At 47.4% G+C, this 22,009-nt stretch overlaps 2 protein-coding genes across 14 annotated transcripts in view; one reads left to right on the top strand and one right to left on the bottom strand.

Annotated features, from left to right (window-relative positions):
- Window positions 1-530: 530 nt before the first annotated feature.
- Window positions 531-14,621, bottom strand: LOC135114993 (uncharacterized). 3 transcript variants are annotated; one of them, XM_064031373.1, is made up of 2 exons: window positions 14,048-14,621; window positions 531-1,926 (listed from the first exon to the last, which is right to left on the bottom strand). In XM_064031373.1, the coding sequence occupies exon 2, from the start codon at window positions 1,735-1,737 to the stop codon at window positions 982-984; it is 756 nt and encodes a 251-aa protein (XP_063887443.1). In that variant the 5' UTR covers window positions 1,738-1,926; window positions 14,048-14,621; the 3' UTR covers window positions 531-981. The 3 variants fall into 3 exon arrangements, with proteins under 3 accessions (XP_063887443.1, XP_063887442.1, XP_063887444.1); XM_064031372.1 differs by having other exon boundaries at window positions 14,101-14,621; XM_064031374.1 differs by lacking the exon at window positions 14,048-14,621 and adding an exon at window positions 13,082-14,023.
- A 3,401-nt stretch (window positions 14,622-18,022) lies between these two features.
- The window catches only part of LOC135114991 (intermembrane lipid transfer protein VPS13A-like), a 48,107-nt gene continuing 44,120 nt past the window's right edge, over window positions 18,023-22,009 (top strand). For 7 of the 11 annotated variants that reach the window (XM_064031366.1, XM_064031367.1, XM_064031371.1 and 4 more), the window contains exon 1: window positions 18,026-18,305. The gene's annotated coding sequence lies outside the window, so the exon portion shown is untranslated. Of the gene's footprint in view, window positions 18,306-20,919; window positions 21,226-22,009 lie in introns of those variants that run through there. The other 4 variants (XM_064031363.1, XM_064031364.1, XR_010275749.1 and 1 more) reach the window with 3 other exon arrangements.

Here is a 22,009-nt window from a genome sequence, read left to right as displayed (position 1 = left end):
AGGTCTGGAGGTGACAGCACAGCTTAACGTCGGAAAAAAAATTAAAAGAATCAGTAGAGAAACGTGTTAATTGACGTGTGTTAGGAATTGTTGGGTTAGTTGTGTCTAGGATCCGGTCGAGAGTGCATTCTCCTGCAGTGATGTAATGAATGCACAGCACCAAGACAGAAAATTCAAGAAAAGTGGGTGCAATATTCATACCAACTACCAATGGTACCACGATAGAGAAACTGTAAACACTAAAGTAGTGTGCCCTGTTGGATAGAGAGAGAGAGAGAGAGAGAGAGAGAGAGAGAGAGAGAGAGAGAGAGAGAGAGAGAGAGAGAGAGAGAGAGAGAGAGAGAGATTTAATCCTGATGTTCAAATCAAAATCAGTAAGAGGACAGGGACGAGTGGACAGAGAGGATCTGCTGATGAGAGCTTACGTCCTGTGCACTTCATCCAGGCAAATGCCAGTGGGTAAACACTCTCTCTCTCTCTCTCTCTCTCTCTCTCTCTCTCTCTCTCTCTCTCTCTCTCTCTCTCTCTCTCTCTCTCTCTCAGCTTATCATCATGTCCCACAAGTCTCTCGACAGCTCATTAGTGCTGCTCATTTCCATCCTGGTAGCAGGAAGCTCCCTTGTGCATCGTAATTGAGTGCATGATTGGCGCTCTGCTTATTTGGGGCTGAGTCGGGGGCGGGACGCGTCATGAACTGTGACGACACTGAGGCAGTAGTTGGCCAGCAGGCAGGCCAGCAGGGGACAGCATGCAGGTCAGCAGAGCCCAGTAGATAAGCCAGCAGGGGGCCAGCAGGCAAACCAGTAGAGGCCAGCAGGCAGGCCAGTAGGGTCCAGCAGGCAGGCCAGTAGGGGACCAGCAGGCAGGCACGATGGCCGCCTGCTGTAACTCACGGCGAAGTTTATAAAGAAGTCCCCAATAGTTAGTGTTTCCTCTCAACCTGCTGGCAGATATACGCGGCCGAAAATGTCGACAGAATATTCATTTACCTGAAAGGTTGGCAGTGGCTGGCTGGTAGATAATTGTGAGGGTGCGTGTGTGTGTCAGCGATGAGATCAGAGTTGTGGCTGCTGGAGTGTGTGTGTCGGGGCACCTACCGTTAGTTGAGGAAGCTGCAGCGTGAGAGGGAAGGAAGGAGAAGTACTCACCCATTTCGTCGATGGTGGGCGAGAGCCTGAGTGTGACAGCCACCAGTAGGATGGCGATGAGGAAGATGGCCACGGCCACAGAGGCACACACCAGCACCACTCGGCTGCGGCGCCGCTCTTCAGGGTCCATCTCCCGCGGCGGTGTGCTGTGGCGGGATGTCTTTCTGTGGCGTCCTGATGACACGGAGAGTCGGGCTGAGTCCAGATCATAAGCATTGAGCATCTGTGAGCAGCGGGTGCCGCGCCGCCCACCGTTCAGGGCTTCGGCGTCGCGGTACCCGGAAGTGTCCCTCAGGTGATCCAATTCAACGCGGGACCGTCGCCGCTTTTCATGAGCGGTGAACTCCGAGCGGCGTCGGTGTGGCAGCTGGCGAGGAGATCGGTAACGCTCCTCAGTCTGCACGGTGGCCGCCACGGACTGGCGGCGAGGGATCGACCCCTCGGAGGAGCCCAAGTAGGACACCGCCAGGGGCGGCATGAGATGGGTGTGGGAGAGGCTGGCATAGCGGCAGCCGATGTCATCGCTGGAATACCTGCGGCTCCTGGAGGTCGGGGAGCTGGGCAGGGGGGAGCGGGACCCACTGGCCATTACCGTAGTAGGTGGGACGACCTCGGCCGTGGGGCGTGACGTTCACAGCCCCATTGTGCAAGGCTGCGGGACAAACACCGCCTCGGCCATGTCCTGCACACCAGTCACTTGGGGCACCACCATTGTCCGCGCGTTTGTTCCTTTTCTAGGGCACCAATACACCAATCACGTTTTGCAGCTGCCGGGATTCTGTGTGGAAAGAAAGAAAACATACACGTCACAAAGCATTCCCTCCGGCCCTCCTGTCCCCACTGGCAGACGAGGACTTTCTGTGACCATCAGGGAAAAAACTTTTACAACTGAGAAAGTTCCAACTTTTGATGCTGTGCTGGTGCCCGCCGTACTATCGCAGGCGGCAAACTTGAGAATCGAAACCATCCACCTTAAGACTATTGTCCCTTCTTCCTCGTCCTCCTCCTCCACCTCTCCTTCGCGATCTCCTTACCACCACGCCGGTGTCTGCACCCACGCCGCACACAGGAGCGTGAGGCCCATTGTTGTAATGGTGAGGGGAAGGCGTGAACGCCCTCCGCTGCTACTCCTCAGCTCTTCTTACCCGTCGCTTAACTCACTTACATCGTTTTGCTTACTGAGTTTCTCTCTCTCTCTCTCTCTCTCTCTCTCTCTCTCTCTCTCTCTCTCTCTCTCTCTCTCTCTCTCTCTCTCTCTCTCTCTCTCTCTCTCTCTCTCTCTCTCTCTCCTGAGCTGGATGAGGTAATCACGTCAACGTTCTCGTCTGCTTCATTCCTCTGTCCAGTTTTGTTTCCTCCTCTAAGGCGGTGACCACTGCCTTGCTGCTGTACCCTGCATCGCCCGTGTATAGGACTGAGTCTTTTTTTTTTACCTTGATTTCCCGTTTACATATATTCTCTGATCGGCTTGGTGCTCTCCTCCGTTATTTACTCGCCAATTTGAGGTAGTTTCCCCTTCGTCTTGGCCTCGTGTATTTAGTTAATCGGCTTACCGCTCTGCTACATTATTTACCCTTCGCATTTACCCTTGTTGTGGCTTCCTTTATTTACTCGACGTTTTAAGGTGCTTCCCCTTTTATCCTCATTTCCGATATTTACTCACTCCTCTCAATACTTCCCTGTTCCTCCCCTTGCCAAAGCTCCGGGCGACGTGCAGTGACTCGTGTGGCGCCTGCTCCCGACACTCCACTCCGGGCCAACTTTAAGCACCGTACCTCCCCCTCCAGTGTTAATTGACGCCACCTAGGGAGTCAAGGACTTACTACATGGGGGGAAACATGGAGGGCAAGGAAGCGGTGCAGGAGAAGAAGAAAGAAGAGAAGGAACAAGAGATATTCAAAGAAACGTCATTCCATTCTCAAAGTTTAGTTCCATCATCCGCATCACTCTGTCTCTTCTCAGTTATCTCTCCATCTTCTTTCCTTGGCCATCATCTCCCTACCACTCCTCAACTTCTCCTCCACCTTCTTCCCTTCACCATCATCTCCCCGCCATCTCCCCAACTTTTCTTCCACCTTCCTCCCTTGGCCATCATCTCCCAGCCACCTCCCCTGTACCTCCCCACTTTCTTCCTTTCACCATCATCTCCCGCCACCTCCCCAGTATCCCCCTACCTTCTTCCCTTCGCCATCAGCTCCTCCGCCATCTCCCCAACATCTCCCTACCTTCATCTGCCTATTATCTCTTCACCACCTTCCCAACATCTCCCCCATCTTCCTCTGGCCATCATCTCCCCGCCACCTCCCCAACATCTCTTCACCTTACTACACCACCCTCTGCCCCCACTATTTCTCTATCCCCTTTACCTTAACTAGACCATTTCCCCACCACCTCCTTAATACCTTCCCAGACCACCATCTCTTCACCGCATTACCACCACCATCACCACCATCTCCCCCACTGCCTCCCCGTCACCTGCCCCCACGCCGCCATCTTCCCGCCATGTCCCCGGCGCCTTCCCAATACCACGTGACTTCCCACACTGCTCAGTATACCGATCACATTTCAACTTTAAATTCATCACGAGGACAGCGGAAACTCTCAAGAGGCGGAAGGTTGCGCTAGATATATTAGGTGAAGATAAGGATTGCACCTGCGGGGGATTCAGCTTTACCTGCTCCCTCCCCACCCTCCCCTCCCTGCCGCGAAGCCCGTCAGGTGATTCTCGGCCCGGCCACCTGGCGCCTGCAATGGACCAGCAGTAATTAGCGGCTTTAAGTTACCTGAGGATTACGCTCACCTGCCCCTGAGCACCTGAGATAAGATACCAGGTGCCTCTCCCTTACCTCTCGCCAGGTGTCAATAAGGCTATATATATGGCCCGCTACTCACCTGCGTCGCCAAATACATCAATAAAACCCTCCGCCGCCTCCTTGGTACTGAACAGGTGGTGAATGAGATGTAAATGAGGCTGTGGAAAAGTTTGGACATGTGCTGAGGAGAAGCGGTGGTGTTGTCATGACCGCCCACCATTCCTCACTCACTCCTTCCTTCCCTCCCTCTCTCCCTCTCTCCCTCCCTCCAGGCTGTGTCCGTACCGCCGCACTCTCCCTCTACCCTCACTTGCCTCACCACCACACACTCACTCCAGTTCGTGTCTGTACTGCCACACTCTCCCCTTTACCCTCACGTGCACGCCCACGCTCCCCCCGCAAGTGTACACCCTCGCAGCTCAAAATTAATTACTGGGTACTCGACTCCGGGCCGGCGGCATCAAGAGGAGGAGGCCGCAGCGAGCCGAGGCGGAGCGGGCCGGCAAGCACCTGAAGGCCGAGCGAGGAAGGCTTGGCAAGATGCATAGTTCGTATTACTGGGGTTATTTATTTTTGCGTCGGGAAGTTCAAGGCTGAGGTTTTTCTATCTCCGGTAAGTTAAGGACGTTGTGGTGCTTGATGAATTACTGGTGTGTGTGTGTGTGTGTGTGTGTGTGTGTGTGTGTGTGTGTGTGTGTGTGTGTGTGTGTGTGTGTGTTTTCTCAGAGTTGTGTGTTTGTGTTTTCATTTTTGCTACATTGAAGTCTGTCTGAGCTTGTTATTATCTGAAAACGCAGCTTTTTTTTTCTCTCACTTTCTCTTGTGATGTGTTATATTTTCTTTTTCTTTCAGATGTTGTCTTTGATTGGTGTGACTGTGTGTGTGTTTGTGGCGGGAGGGGGGGGGGGGGCGGGATGTCCTGATAGGGCGTGTTTTGGACTTGCTTTTGATTGGATGTGATATTTTTTATTACTTTCTACGCCTAAGACTCTTTTGTAGAGTTTGGTTCCTTTGATTCAACCTTCCATCCTTCCTCGCCCTTCCCTCCCCTTCTTCTCCCCTCCTCCCCTTCTGACACATCACAAGGCAGAGGAGAAAAACACCCTGTCCCCCACCTGTCTAATCCTCCTCCTCCTCCTCCTCTATTTCTCTTTCTTCCCTTCCTTCTCTCTCCGCTCCCGTTCTTCCCTCTAATTCCCTCTCTCCTCTCCTTCCACCATTCCACCTCAGTACCCGCCACGCATTCCACCCAGAAAGCTTCCTCCACCACCTGACGCCTTCACAGCATCACTCTCACATCAACACCAATCGTAACGGCATCTCCTCCCCCTCCTCCTCCTCCTCTATCTTCTCATCCTCTTCTCCTTATCCATCTATGTCTTCCCGTTCCTCGTTTTCCTCCTCGTGCTCTCTCTCTCTCTCTCTCTCTCTCTCTCTCTCTCTCTCTCTCTCTCTCTCTCTCTCCTCTCCTCTCTCTCTCTCTCTCTCTCTCTCTCCTCCTCTTCCTCCTCCTCCTCCTCTTTTCCTTATATCATTTTCTTTTTTAATCCTCTCTTTCCCCTCACACTTATTCTTCTCTCTCTTTGTACTCATTTTTTTTTCTTTGTACCTTTTCTTTCTTTTTTTTTTATATTTCTTTTTCCTTTCTTATTTTTTTTTTCATCCCGTACGCCTTATTTCTTTTTTTTTCTCCTCCTCCTCCTCCTCGACACTCCTTCTCCCTTGTCAGGAAGGACAAAAAAAGAGTGAGTCGTCGCCTCTTTCTGGGAATGGTAGTGATCGCAGAGAGAGAGAGAGAGAGAGAGAGAGAGAGAGAGAGAGAGAGAGAGAGAGAGAGAGAGAGAGAGAGAGAGAGAGAGAGAGAGAGAGAGAGTGGTGATGGAGAGAAGAGATAATTATAACCAGAGGCAATCAAGGAGAGTTGAATTAAAGTATGTTCAGGTCAGGTGACGTTTCTAATTGATGTGTCCCTTCAGTGACCTAAGCCCGGGAGAGACAGGCAGACACACAGGCAGACAGACAAAAAGACTGACTGACAAACAAAAAAAGACTGGCACACAGACGGATAGACATACACAGAAAGAAAGACAGAGAAAGACAAAGGGATAGGACGACAGACAGACAAAAACACTGACTGACAGACAAAAAGACTGGCAGACAGGCGGATAGACATACATAGAAAGAAAGACATAGAAAGACAAAGGGATAAGGCGACAGACAGATAAAAATACAGACAGACGGATAAAGACAGAGACCGACAGACAAACACAAGGACAAACAGGCAGACAGACAAAATGACAGGCACACAGACTTAAAAAGACAGACAGGACGACCAACAAAAACAAAAACAGTCAGCCAAAAATACAGACAGACAGACAGACAGACGGACAAAAACAGAGGCTGGCGAACAGACAAAAGTACAAATAAACAGACAGAAACAGACAGAAACAAGAAAACAGACATACAAACAGACTAAGAGCGACAGACAGACAAATAGGCAGACAGACAGTGATTGATGGACGGACAGAGAGACAGATCGACAGGCTGACTGGCAGAGACGGGCACAGACGGACAGACAGATAGAGAGGGAGCATTTTTGAGGGGAAAGGATGGAAGGGAAAAATGAAGGGAAGAGTATAGCTTAATTAAGGCAATAATTCTATTTTATCCCTTCCCCTTCCATCACTTTTAGGGCTGAGGGGTGACGCTTCGCACTCAGGGTTGGTATGGTGGTATGGTGATGTGCAGGTTTAATGGTGTGCTGCTGTGGCGGTGTGGCGGTGTGCTGGTGTGATGGTGTGGTGGTGTGGTGGTGTGATAGTGTGGCGGTGTGGTGGTGTGGTGGTGTGCTGGTGTGGCGGTGTGGTGGTGTGCTGGTGTGATGGTGTGGTGGTGTGCTGGTGTGGCGGTGTGTTGGTGTGGTGGTGTGGCATGGCGCAGTGGCGGTGTTGCGGTAGTGTAATTGATGCAGGTGACAGTTTTAATCCTTCCATCCATATTTTTTTACCCAACACCTTAGAGTCTCATTAGAGCAATTGTCAAAGACCACCAAAAATCGTTAGTCGGATTCTGATGAGAGTTTTTTTCCCCCATTAACGATGCAGAATTCTTGTTACACTATTACTAGATTCATAAAAAAATCTTCGTAAAACCCACTAGCATCCAGTAGAATCCTTAAAAATTTTAATATCTTCCACTACACAATGTTTACCCGTCCATAGACCCACGAAAACACTTAAGAAACAATAACTTCCACTAGAACCTGTTAATCAAAAGTAGTCGAGGTCGGGCGCCGAGAGCATTGAGAAAACGGCACACAATATTGAGGTGGTGTGTCCGCGCGGTGGTGTTGCAGTGGTGAAGTTGAGAGGAGGATAAGCGCAAGAAGTTTTCGGTGTGGCCCTTTCGCGATGGGTAATGCAATTTTCCGGTGTTGTGGCGGTGCTGTGCGGTCATAATTCTATCTCGTGCATCACCACCGCAAAAGTTACGTTCCGCTACAGTCAACACCGTCACAACACCGCGGGATTGTAGCAACACCGAGAAATCTTTGTCTGCCGTGTAAATATTTTTCTTTCGTGGCGGGGAGTCGAAATTTGTGTTCTCTCTATCTCTCTCTCTCTCTCTCTCTCTCTCTCTCTCTCTCTCTCTCTCTCTCTCTCTCTCTCTCTCTCTCTCTCGTCCGCCTGAGCTAGATTTTAATATGAAAGTCGAAGTTATGTCCACAACACAGCCACCTAAGTCAACGGAATAGCAACTCGAGGATGGGAGATAGACGAGGAGCAGGACCCAGAGACGAGTGTGGCCTGGAATAGCAAGCCGCTGGTAGATGGATGTGCGAGGGAAGCTGGGATAGGCTCTTGAAATGTATTCCCAAACGTTTCGCCTGTGTATCTCGACTATTAACAGGCTCCAGTGGAAACTGTTGAGGGTTTTATTTATTTTTATTTATTTATTTTTTTTTTTTCGTGATTCCGGTGGTGGTTTTATTGGATGTATCGGATGCTATTGGAATTTTCGAGGGCGCTTTCTGATTTTAGTAATAGTTTATTAAGTTGTAGAAAGCGTTATTGTGGTTTTCAATTGAGTTTTTCATTATTCTAGTGATAAATTAAAAGGCTATGGTAAGCGTTAATTGGATTTTCGAAGGCGTTTTCTGATTTCAGTAAGTATGATAAGTTGTATAAGTCATTGTGGTTTTCAAAGGTGTTTTCACAATTTTAGTGATAAATTAAAAGGCTATAGTAGAGAGTATTAGGATTTTCAAGGGTGTTTTCATGGTCCTTGTGATAGCTTAACAGGCTGTACTAAAAGTTATTTGGGTTTTCAGGAGTATTTTCATTATCATAGTGGTGGCGAGATGTTCATTTGCGTTTTCATGATTCCAGTGGTAGTTTAATAACAACTCTGCACCTTCAAAACAAAAGAAAATAAAACATCCATGAGAACCGAACTAATAATTTCTGAGCTCTTTGAAAACTGTCCTAATGAGGGAACAAAACGTTTCAACACACGAGCTCTTGTCCTGCCGGTGATCACCACTGATTCTCGGTAATGGCCGTGGTAATGGTAGTGAGGGCAGAGCGAGTAGTTTCAGTGCGTGGGGGACGAAGGACTGGGGCGGGGAATGGCACTAGAAAAATGGCACAGGAATGAACATCAACAAAAAAAAAATAAAGTCTATGAAAAATACGATACTGGAAAACACGATACTGGAAAATATGTATCTGAAAAAATATATATCCCTGGAAAATATGTCACAGATTTTGAAATAAGAAAAAAAAAAATTATACATGAAAAATAGTGATATGGTGTGGCATCCATTACGGGACGGTGAGGTGATTTTAGGTGTCAGTTTGTTTATATGCATTTTTTGTGTTAATAGGTTTAGGTTAGGTTGAGTTATTTATGCTAGGTTAAGTGTTATTATTTCCCCCTTATACTTAACCCATACTTTTTTCCCTGGCATTTTTCCCCTAGACTGATACTCGCTGCGTAAGTGTTAGGTTAAGTTACAAATTAACCCTCTCACTGCGACGAGGAGCAAGTCACACCACCAAAAACAATGTATGAAATAATTTTAAGCACGTATAAGAAGAAAGGAGATAAAAAAAAAATGAATAGACTCTGCAATTTCTAGTCCTTAAATTGTCTGGAGGTGACTGAAGAACCAGAAGGAATGTCCTGAAGTGTTTAGCGACTGGGGATAGATGTACCAAACAGCAGTGAAGGGGATAAGGCCCATAATTTCCCACTCCATTTTTTCCTATGTATTTTTTTTCGTATATTTCCGATAAAGACATTCACCGCGGCAGTGTTTGTATTGATCAATGTTTCGTTTTGATAGTGTTGCGAACTGACCTTGTATCGCTGTCACTGGTGTTACTGGTGTTTTTGGCAGGTATTGATCACTCTTGTATTGGATGTGTGACGGGGGCGTGTCAGGGAAATAGAAGTGGTGCTGGTGGTGGTGGTGGTGGTGGTGGTAGTAGTGGTGGTGGTGTGTCATGCCGGAGTGAGCAATGCTACCGAGTTTTGTGAAGCTGTAAAGGGACGAGAAAAGTGTGAGTGTGCGGACGATGGAGAGAGAGAGAGAGAGAGAGAGAGAGAGAGAGAGAGAGAGAGAGAGAGAGAGAGAGAGAGATTCTAAAACCCTTTGAACTCTCTGAAGTACTATTTTCTAAAGCCTAAAGAAATTATTAGTCGGATTCTCGTGGGTATTTTTTTTCCCCCATTGTCGATGAAAAATCCTGGTTAAACTATCGCTGGGGCCATGAAAACATCCTTGAAGACCCTAAAAACTTCCACTAAGCCCTGTCAAATCACTCGAAATAAAGACAGTAAAGTGCTTGAGAATGTAAAGCAGAGACAGGGAGCGAAGGGCAAGGAAAGACGAGAAACGCCTGAGATAATGATGAAAAAAAAAAAAAAACAGAAAAAGGCAAAATATTAGCGACCCAAAAAGCGTACAAGACAAACGAGAGTCATCCATCACTGTCCTCACTTTCACCCCCTTCGTACCCTCCCTCGCTAACCTTCTTCCCTCTCACTTGCACCGCTGATTAAGATGTCTAATCCACTTGTGTGCGGCTGAGGTGGAGCATAGCAGGCTGATGAGGCTGGATGAGGCGGGGCATGAGGGCGGCGGGGAAGGAACCAGGATGAGGGTGAGGGGGACGAGAAGCGTGGCATTCCCGTACTCTGGAGAATGATGAAGGTGATGAGAAGGGCGCACGGTGTTGTAGTGTTGAGATGTGAAGGTGTACCGCGGAATAAGGGATAAAAGGGGGTGAAAATGCAGATTCTGAAGGAGGGATTTAGGTGGCGAGATGGGGAGAATAAGAGCGGGATGTTGCGTTAACGTTATGCTTTTTCGGTACTAGTGTAGTGAAGGAAGGTGGAGAGCGGAGTAGATGAACGCTTCCAGGTGTGATGTTGAGATGCTGAGATGCTCCCATAGTACTACTCATAGGAGGTGGAAGCAGGAAACCACTAGAGGCAAAGAATATGTAGGTGAAAAAATCCAAGAATGTGGTGCCGCCAAGGATGTCTGTGCGTAACGCTGCGCCATATCCCGCGTTTAATATCACGGAGGGTGCAGCGGAGCAAGGTGCAGGCAGGGAAAATGTAAGGAGAAGAAATACGTACGAGGAGGAGAGAGAGAGAGTCAGGGAAATGAGGTGTTGGGAGTAAGTATTTGTGTGTTACGATGTTCCATATCCCACGTTTCTCGGGGTTGCAGTGAAGGAAGGTGCAGACGGAGAGAGAGAGAGAGAAAAAAGAAAAAAACTTGGAGCCAGAAATACGTACAAGGAGGAGAGAAAGTCAAGAAATGAAGTTTTGAGAGTGCTAAGAGTGTGTGCGTGTTGCAGTGTTCCATATCTCCATGTATCATCGCGAAAGGTGCAGCAGGGAACAAACAAGTAGAGAAAATAAATATGTATGTACGAGGAAAAGAGCAAATCAAGGAATACTGTGATGGGAATTAGTGTTTGCGTGTTGTAATGTTCCAAATTCCATACGTAACGGCAGGGAGGGTGCGGCGGAGGGAGGCGCGTCGGGGAACAGGTGAGGAGGATAAGGTAGTGTAGTGCAGGACGTGTGTTGCATATTCCTCGTGTAATGCCCCGGGGAGGATGGTGTGAGGGATTGCAGGATGTAGGCAGCGAGGGTGAGGGTGGGTGAGGAGACTGGCATTCCCTATCCGTGGCATGCATGGTGTGTATCTGGGTGTGCGAGGTGTCAGTGTTTCGAGCGGCGTCCTTCAAATCGATACCAGTGTTGCCATCTAGTGGACGAGGGACACTGAGGCTTGTATTCTTAACACTTTGACCTTTCATTAGGAATATTTTTCAAAGGCCACACGGATGATTAGTCGTGTTTTCCCAATGTTTTGTTTCTCATTAATGATGCTGAATTCTCTTTAAATTATCACGAGAACCACAAAAACACCTTTCAAAACCTTCAACAACAACTACAGACTGTTCAATTACCATATTGCAGAGCCATGAAAACACTGTTGAAAATCCCAAACCAGTCACTATAATCATGAAAATACGTTGTAATATCCAATAATTACTTTCTACAAGCATAAAAAAAAACACTGGAAAAAACTTCCTGTTCAACATTTCTAACTATCACTAGAATATCGACAACACTTGAGGATCGCAATAGTTTCCTCTAGATCTTTGTAAATTATCACTGGAATCATGAAAATACCCTTGGAAATCCCTAATAACTTCCATTCCAGCTTGTTAAACTATCATTAGAAACGCAGAAACACTCTTAGAAACTCAAATAACTTCCACTAGAGCTTCATAAACTTTAAAACCATGAAAGAACTCTCAAAATTTCCCCCAAAAAAAACTATTAAGAACCTTTTAAATATAGGAACATGAAAACACTCTTGAAACCGGAACCTTCCCTTGTAAATTCCAATAGTCTGTCAAATTACAGAATCATGAAAGCACCCTTGAAAATCCCCCAATAACTTTCTTTACACCCTGTTAAACTATCACTAAATTCATGAAAAAGCACCGGTGATGATCCCCCCTTTAACTTTCTTTACACCCTGTTAAACTATCACTAAACACCCATGAAAACCCCAAGTAAATTCCCGCAGACTTTGTTGAATGCAGTCGAGGTAAGACACCAACCCAGACGCTTGAGAACACGGAACTAAGACTGAGAGAACGTGACGCACATGACCTCATCAGGCGGTAAATACTGCATGAGAGGAATCTTAGGTGTCGATATTGGCCGGAACTCAGCTTCTTAACACACGAGGGAACATGACCGCGAGGAGGTGAGAGAGTAAGAGAGAGAGAGAGAGAGAGAGGGAGAGGTATTGGCTTTTTGTAACCAGGTAATCGACCCAAGTGAGGTTCTTTTTCATTGGCCTGTTATTGTGTTTTAAAGGGTCTGTTGAGGAAATGAGTACTTGAGGTGAGGGAAGGTTATTACCTGTGTGTGTCTGTATGTGTGTGTGTGTGTGTGTGTGTGTGTGTCTCTCTCTCTCTCTCTCTCTCTCTCTCTCTCTCTCTCTCTCTCTCTCTCTCTCTCTCTCTCTCTCTCTCTCTCTCTCTCTCTCATAATATCCCGTGCAATCGACATCTAGACAAATAACTTCCGTCTTCCCGCGGTCCTTCATCCGCCGGACTTCTGCGCGAGGCCGAACAACAAACAACACTCACACATCGAGCGGTCCTAAGGTCTCGGTCTCTCTCCTGCCCAACCCTCCCATGGCCTCTTATTTTTCTTCTTTTTTTTTTATTTGTTTATTTTTATTTTTTACTGTGAGTCAGATTGTAGTATCGGAAGTGTGTTATATTTCTTCTATTTTTGATGATACGCATTCCTTTCACCACGTCCGCGCCCTGTTTGAGTGTTGGGGGTAGAGAGGACCCTGTCACGTTCAAAGGGGGGATGCGTGGTACTGAACATATAACATTCCTTTTAATCTACGTGCCTTACTAGATAAAAAAAAAAAGAAGATAATAATAATAATAATAATAATAATAATAATGTCTGTCTGCAGTTTGTGTTTGGCTACGCGCTAGTCACACTTCTAGGCTAATCTGGTCCTTATGCATTTTTCATTAGTGTCTAGAGTGATTATACCTTTGTTTGCCTTCTCTTGGTTACCGATAGGGCGGGTTGGTGGCGGCGAGGGGTGAGGGTGGCAGGGTGGGCGCGGCGGCACCACCCTTCCATCTCACCACCCTCACACGCCTCTCTTTGTGCCGGGAGAGCAAATTCGGCTGATCTAGGCCAAGGATACGTGCTGGTCGTAAGCCGCCACACACTGCTTGTTGATATCGATTATTAGCCTCTGAGATAATTGCACACTGTGAAAAGAAAGGCTATGGGAGCAGCATCCTTGAGGCGAGGAGAGGCGGGTGTGCACAGTGACATTTACCCTCACGATCCCAGCCAAGCCCGGTTTCACAACATCGATACTTCACTCAGGTCTGTAGGTACGAGGGTGTGTGTGTGTGTGTGTGTGTGTGTGTGTGTGTGTGTGTGTGTGTGTGTGTGTGTGTGTGTGTGTGTGGTTCTCGCGCGTGTTAGGTTCAAACAGGTAATAATGAGAGTTTCGCCGTTGATGTAGGTGGGGCCGTGAGCCAGCGTATGCACCGGTTAACCTTGACTGACAGATTAGCAAGGATGTGAAAATACATATGGAGTTAAGTTTAGCACGAGAGCAGCGAATAAGCGCCACGAGCAAGCAAACGTTGGGCGGCGCTCATCTGGCGAGAGGCCCTCCACATCTCAACACTTTTATAATAAACAAACACGTTTTCCCTTCTTCCATAGCATGTCCCTCAATGGGTCACGCTTGTGGATCACCGAACAGCTCCAATTTCACGTTAAATAGTTTGATGGTTAATAATGCACATCAGTTTCTGCCATTTCAATGAGTAAGTATTTGTGTTTCAGGTCCTCACATCGCCCTGCGTGGCGGCATTGGTCTCATGTGAGGGTGTGTGCCGCGTGCAGTCATGTCCCAGCACATCACTACCAGTGTAAGTGTTCCGTGTTTGTTGTACAAGTTTACAAGTGCTACTCCGCATATCTCTCGCTCACCACACACAGCCGCTCCTGACCGCACTCAACATGAGCCCCGCCTCACAACATACTTGTGGAAGTGAAGGCACTGCCCACTCAGCACTCTGCGTCGTCTGTTTTCAGAGACACGCGTCCACCGAGGGATAAAGGAGTAAGTAACGTGAACGAGGGTCGCGCGTCACCACAAGCCGCCGCCTCTTCTTATCACCAGGGAGTCACACACACACACTGGCTCCTCACCCCACCTGCTCACCCTCTCTCCGCCCTCCCGCCCCCACCCTCCCCCGCGCCGCACCGGGCAAGCGCCTCTCCGCCTAGCCTGATCTCCCTCCTTCATGTGAGCTGCTCCCGCCTCGCCGCCTCACTCCGCTCCCCGCGTGGCGGCGCCAGCACGCTGACGCCTGCTTGGCCTGCCTTGGCCGCCGCCCGGCCACAATGCCACTCATGGCGTGCAGGAATGAAAGGTGCTTTCATTGCTGTGTCAAGTCTTGTAGGTTTCGTCGCTCAATGCTTCAGGAGCATTATAATTATTGTATTCCTTTCCACCATGCTGGGTCGGAAGGATCTAATTAAATGGCACACAATGGTCCTCCCTGGTGTGGTCTTTGTTCAGAGGCATCCAGTGACCCCCTCCCTCAGCGGCACTCCGAAACGGGACCTCATTCACCAACACCGGCGGCTAGGACATGAGGAATTAGACCAAGGCACATTCACACCTTGAAGGTGCATCACAGCAACGACACGTCGCCCATTCAGCAGTATCCGCGGCACTCACCAGGTGCTCCCGGTTGTCGCCAATCTCGTTACCAGGACGCGTCACAGAGCCTGCACCAGTGGTATCCCTCATTAGACTCTCCGTCATGGCCACCATTGTGCCGCCTGTCACTGTGAGGGAATGGCAGGGCCGGCCAGCGGCACCCCTTGGCCGGGAGGCGGTCAGCGGCAGGACCGCGGCCATTGTCTTCCATGAACTCACACAGCCCTGCGGGATATGAGTTGCCCTGCAGCTTCATTCCTTTTTCTTTTCCTTTTTGTGTTGCATGTGAGGAAGCGGAGCCGTTCGTGCCTCGCCACGGCTGCCTCAGCCTCCCCGCGGGACCCACAGATAAAGGCCTCGTCAACACACTTTCCTGACGTTCACTTTTCTGGTGGTGGTGGTGGTGGTGGTGGTGGCGATGATGGTGGTGGTGGTGGTGGTGGTCTTTTCTCCGGGTCTTTAATTGGCTCTGTCTTTCTTGCTCTGTCCATTCCCGTCCCTTCCCCCTCTGTCCGGCGTCGTCTGTCACGCGGAGTCTTTTACCCTGTCCACCCTTGTCTCACGGTTATCGCTGCCGCCTCCCACTCCCCATCGGACCTTCTCTGCGTCCTTAGAAAGGAGCGAAGCTGGGAACTTAAATTACCGACATTGAAAAGATGCTTTTCCACGCAGCCTCTAAGGGACTGCCTCCTCCTCCTCCTCCTCCTCCTCCTCCTCCTCCTCCTCCTCCTCCTCCTCCTCCTCCTCCTCCTCCTCCTTTCGTAACGCTCCTCCTTGGCTAGTGACGTAGACACCCTCACCTGGAATCACGTTACCTCCCTAACAAGCTCACTGGGCGCGAGGGGGAGCAACAAAAGGCTGTCGTCTTGCGGTGAATGGCGACGGTTGCTGGGCTGATTTCATTAGCCTAACACTGTTTTGGGTTTTGTGGATTGGCTTATTGCCTTACCTTTCCTTCCTCCAAGTACGCACGAGAGATTATTATCCTTTTACTTGTGAGTAATTTGGCAGTCCGTCCCCCTTCACCTGTTATGAAATAGACTGCTCTTTCACCTGTAGGTAAATACCTGCAATTATTTCTCCATCCTCGGTGACTTGTGTGAAGCATTCCTCCTTTACCTCCAGGATTACTCCTCTCTGACCTATAATTAATGGTCCTTCCTCCCCAACCTGTAAGGATTGACTCTTCCTTACCTGTGATTAAGTGGTCTTGTCCCTCTCACCTATAAGGATTGCTTCCCCTCACCTGTTAATTATCAAGTGGTCCACTCTGCCACACCTGTCCAGCCTCTCCCTTACCTTCCCGCAGCTTAACTTTCCCATTCGGGTCTTCCCCATGTGAGGCATTACAACCGCTGGATCTGCCACGCCGCTTTTTCCATCTGCTTCGTTATCAAGCTTAATCGAGGTCACCATGGCGACGGCTTGATGTCACAGAAAGCCTGGCCGCCTCTTCACGCCTCCCACCACCCACTACCAACCCTCCTCCTCCTCCTCCTCCTCCTCCTCCTCCTCCTCCTCCTCCTCCTCCTCCTCCTTCTCCTCCTCCTCCTCCTCCTCCTCTTCGGGCTTGTAATCTCGCTTCTCCTCATTTCTCTCGCCTTGGTCACAGAAATCATCCTCAGAATCATCTTTGCCCCGCGGCTTCTCTCTGAAACTCAGAATAAAGATATTTCACTTTTTTTTTTTTTCTGCAGGAGATACTTTGATGTGTTGCGGTTTTGTTGTATTCCCACCAGACTCCCGACTCAATATTCCTGATGAAATATGACGAGTTTGGCCCATTATTGTTATTAATATTAATATTGGTGGCGGTGGCGGTGGTGGTGGTGTTAACGGTGGTGGTGGTAGTAGTTATAGTAGTACTAGTAGTAGTAGTAGTAGTAGTAGTAGTAGTAGTAGTAGTAGTAGTAGTAGTAGTAGTAGTAGCAGTAGTAATAGCAGTAGTAAATTTACTAGTAGTAATAGTAGAAGTAATAGTTGTGGTAGTAGTCGTAGTTGCTGATGTTGTTGTTGTTGTTGTTGTTGTTGTTCATGATGTAATTGTATTAGTGGTGACGGTGGTGGTATTGTAGTAGTAGTAGTAGTAGTAGTAGTAGTAGTAGTAGTAGTAGTAGTAGTAGTAGTAGTAGTAGTAGTACCAGCAGTAGCAGCAGCAGCAGCAGCAGTAGCAGCAGCAACAGCAGTAGCAGCAGCAGCAGGAGCGGGATGGGGATGAAGAGAAAGAGGAGGAGCAATTATATTAGTAGCAGTAGCAGTAGCAACAGCAGCAACAACAACAACATAGGTAAGTAATTAATTAGCGGTCGCCTGTTCTAACTTCTTTATATCGTATTTCAATTTTCCGTGTAGCTCACATCGTTTTTTTTCACGCCCTTCCTTTCTTACTTCAATGGCGCGTGAGCCTTTGATTTTCCATACCACCAGTACTTTATTAATGCTGGGAAGTGACAGTTTCTTACTTGATATCAACGTGATCAAGTAGAATTATTTCCTTCGAGAAGTCAGAGTCTGTCCTATTGCGTACTACTTGTTGCAGTAGCAGCAGGAGCAACAGTAGTAGTAGCTATTTGTTATTGTTGCTGCTGCTGATGCAAGTCTTGTTTCTATTAGTGTTGTTGGTGAAGATGGTGGCTTTTATGTTGGTGGTGGTGATGATGACGGTGATGGTGATATAATATTGCGGTCTGCAGAGGGTGTAGTACACAGGGTGGGTGGCTGGTAAGGTGGTGCTGCTCTGGAAGGTGGCCGAGTGTATGTCTGTGGGGAAGAGAGGCGTGTGTACCCTGTGGTGTGCATTGCTCTGGCATTGTCGAAAACTAGCCTTTTGTGGTGTGTGTGTGTGTGTGTGTGTGTGTGTGTGTGTGTGTGTGTGTGTGACCGACATTCCCCGGCACTTAGCGAGGGAACGAGGGCTACGGCGCTCAGCTGACTTTCCGATCAATGAACTCCCACAATGCTCTGCGCAGTGTTGCACCCTAACTCTCACGTTCCTAGAGTTCATCTCCACATATAAATATCTTCGTCGTGGTAAAAATAAAGGCCATCAGATTTTATTTTCAACTCAGTTCTCTTCGATAAAATGGAAAATACTTGCCTCACGAGGAAATACGCTCGTGAGTCAAATATTCTCATTAAAGAGCATTTGTCCATTTTCTTGTCTATACTTTACGTTTTTTATTCTGAGTCTTGCTGAGCTGTAGGTTACTGATGCTTATATTTTTTTATTCAAGAATTTGCTGGTTAAAGACAGTTCAGCATTATATTTCCAGTTTGAGAAAGTCAGCAGCCGACAGCCAGGCGCAGTTTCAACAGTTACTCTGCCAGCGGGGGAGTGCCGCGCCTCACCCGTCCGCTGGCCTGGCTGCTCCTCGGGCCCTCTACTGGGCAGAAGATGAGAGTTCTACACTGCCTTCTGTCCATCGTGCACTGTGAGATCGTGAAGCAGTTGTGGTGAGCAGAAGGACGCCTGGTGGTGAAGCAGAGGGTGCCGGTGGACCTACTGCTCTCAGTGGCCGGGTGAGTACATCCCCTGAGGGCGGGTGGTCACCATATGTCACGGTCTCCACGGGGACCTGCTAGGGGATTAGGTCACGTCACAAGTCTTCATCCTCACTGGGGCTTCGGAAGGAAGGGAAACACCGCAAATCATGTGGATTTTTGGTCTTGGCACTTACTTATAATCAATAGCCGACGACAGGCAAGAGTGTTAAGAGGATTTTTTTTTTTCATTACTCAATTATCTGGAGGGTCCTGCCGCGATTTCCGGGAATGAGGGCGTGAGAGAGGCAGACACAGACACGGGATGCGACTGAGAGGTAATCGTTGTGTGAGGGTCGTGTGCTGCAACATATGGAGGCACCCGCCGCAGCGCCTCGCAGCATCATGGGGCTTGTCATCTCCATGGTGTGGGATGATAGGGGGATCGGCGCCCTCCTGTCTCACTCCCTCACCAGTGAATACACGAGTGGGCGAATCGCATACTAATTGATCACTGAACTTTACTGCATAATCTGGCTTCCACCTACACACACACACACACACACACACAGTTGCCCCAATAAGTGGACACTTCACCATCTATGTCTGTCTTTATAAAATGACTCACTGATAAACATCGTCTCAAGATGCCGTGTCCACTAAGGGCTTCCCCGCGGTGCCTGCCTCCCTGTCCCGCAACTTGAGGCATCACTGTCAGAAAGTGGTCCTATCACACCACAACAGCTGGTCATATTTATGCCAGCCGTCCCCTGCCGCCTTCAAAAATAACATTGTTGTGGCGTCACCTTTCACCAACACCACTCTTGGCAAGCATATGTATGGAGACGTGCACCTTCACTCTTGCGTCTTATTTAGAACCTTGCTACTCTAATATTTGTATCTTACTTGTGTTCAAGTCTTTTTTCCCCCATTTTGTTTATGACGAGTGACGTCAAAAGAATATTCGCTGCGGACTTTCGCCTTCTCTACTGTGTGAATTTATGTTCCTGGGAATGACTCCTCTCATTCCACTGTACATACTAAAGAGCCTCCATATATCTCGTGTTGACTCTTGTGGTGCTGGCGTGTGTCTTGTCGGTGGATCGAGATTAGAATAGTCGTCTACTTTTCTTTGATGGTACAACTCTTACGAAGTGCGAAAACCCGGCCCCTCTTGTGTAACTGTTGGTACGAGTATGTGAGGAGCGTCGCTTGATTTATTCTAGTTTGGCAGATGCTATAGGTGTTAGACTACTAGAACTATTCCAATTATTGATATCATCATCCTTATTACTCCTTCCTCGTCAATGATAAAAATTTCATTCCATATTGAAATAATGTAAAAAAATAATAGAGTAAAAATAAAAGATGTATTCCACACACACACATACACACACACACACACACACACACACACACACACACACACACACACAGTTCCCATTTCCTCCATTTCCTGATTCATCTGACTCCCAAATACTAATTGAAAACTTGAAAACATTTTTCTTCTTAGAAGTGGAATGTATGGTGTGTTTTGTTATGCCTGTGTGTGTGTGTGTGTGTGTGTGTAGCATAACTTACAGTACATGCTGAGTCTTCAGATCTATTCCTTTCCTTGATATAACTCCTCAATGTTCATAGGCCGTACCTCTTCTCTTCCACTCTGTTTCAGATATCAACGTTACTGGTTTGGGAACTGAATTTCTTAACATGTCTATACTTATGGTCTTCCTTATTTTCTATTCATGATTTCGTGCTCTTTTAACATCCTTGTCAGGTCCCCCTCGTCCATTCGTTTTTAGTTCCACCGTCCATTTAATTGTATACTCGAAGACTGTGAAGTCATGTGTGTGTGTGTGTGTGTGTGTGTGTGTGTGTGTGTGTGTGTGTGTGTGTGTTTAATTGTAACATTCAAGGAACAACGAAACGAAAATGAAAGTTAGTCATTCTCTCTCTCTCTCTCTCTCTCTCTCTCTCTCTCTCTCTCTCTCTCTCTCTCTCTCTCTCTCTCTCTCTCTCTCTCTTTTAGAAAGATAGCAGGAAAGGATTACCGTACTTTTTGTTTTTTTCATTGGTTTCCAGGGGCTTCCAATCCCCGTCTCCGTCACTGATAATTTTTACGACATGCAGGGAAATACAGAGTGGGCCGTGCCGCAGATACAGCGTGCAGTTCCCTTGCCTGCAGTTGAGAAACAATATTTGGCCGCAACATTGCCCATATCTAACGCGGGAGTGTCAGTAGATAAGTAAACAAGTGCACAAGCGTATCCTGGTATTCAAAGCCTTGTTTCCTTGTGACATATCATTTGTAAGTTTGCATAATTGATACAGACTTTCAATACCTGAAGAATACATATTTATATGGCAAAAAGAGTAATAATTCCTAAAGAATTGGCGGTATTATACAAAAACGCACACATAATTTTTCTTGTGCAATTTTTATTTATTTATTTATTTATTTTATTTATTTATTTTTTTATTATTTTTTTTTTTTTTTTTATGGAATTAGTTACTTCATCCAGAAGCCTGCATAAAAGTTCCATGAATTCAGTCACCAGAGAAAAGTATAACTTACTTTTTATCACTTTTTTTTTTTTTTTTTTTTTTTGAGGGGGGGAGCGGGAGGCGGGGGATGACGTGAAAAGGCATGGATGACGTCACGATGTAAACAAACAAGAATGTCGTCAGTCACTGAAACTCTAGTCTGTACCCTGTGTTTCCTGACACTCTTCACGGCGCTGCTCACGGGCACGGGGAGCATGGCAGCTAGTCCTACAGCACGTGTTATCACCCCAGGGAACACAGGAGTGACGAGAGCTGTGATATGGATAATCTTATCGGCACCTGTCACGCAGAAACTCCCGTGCCATCTGACTGCGACGTCCTCACAGATTAGTCCCTCAGCTGTGGCGGTGACAAGTGGCCCGGGTGACGCGGCCAGGCACTCCTGCAGGGGAAGGTCAGTCCTGCTGGGTGTGTCCTGGAGTGTGCAGTGACGTGTCAGGTGTCGCGAGTCACAAGAGCACCATGTACAGCCTCTGGTGTGTAGGTTGGGACATACACTGATGGTGAAGTGCCTAGGTTATGTTGATGGCACCTGCAGGCGAGGAGGTTAGGATTGCATATTGAACTTGAAAATTCATGCAAATCTGTGTACATCCTTAAATAATTTACATCGTTATAATATAGCCAAGGGACTTTTATGTATTGCTGTGAACTATATGAATGCAAAAATACTGCAGGGAATCATTAGGCATAGATAAATAAATTATCCTTTAATCCTTGTGGGGGGGGTGCCAGGTGGCATTGAGGTGAACAGAACCCCATGACAGCATCAGGAAAGATCATTTTGGTGCCAAGCAAGTTCACTAGAACTACGTCTCATAGATCTTATCATTCCAAGTATTTTGGGTGGTGATTTACCCCACTAAAGAATCATGTGATCCTGGTAGTATAGTACATATTTATATGACACCTCTGTCATTTTGTCTTGCCATATACAATAGTTACTAGTTTTTATTTCTATATTATAGATGAGGGACTGTATTATGATTCTGTCAGCTGTATGCTGAGAAGGAAATGCTTACAACAAAACAAACCTTTGTTTTCTGCCATGCTGGTTCATTCTGTTTTGATGTCTTATTTTGTCCTCTTGTTTTCTTTCATTTATAAATTCACATTATCATTGACAATAGTATATTAAGTCATTTCACCCAGATAACATTTGTAAAGTTTATTTTAGG

The sequence above is a fragment of the Scylla paramamosain genome, chromosome 28 (genome assembly GCF_035594125.1).
Source record: "Scylla paramamosain isolate STU-SP2022 chromosome 28, ASM3559412v1, whole genome shotgun sequence".
NCBI lineage: Eukaryota > Metazoa > Arthropoda > Malacostraca > Decapoda > Portunidae > Scylla > Scylla paramamosain.
This window is presented reverse-complemented; position numbering and strand designations above follow the sequence as displayed.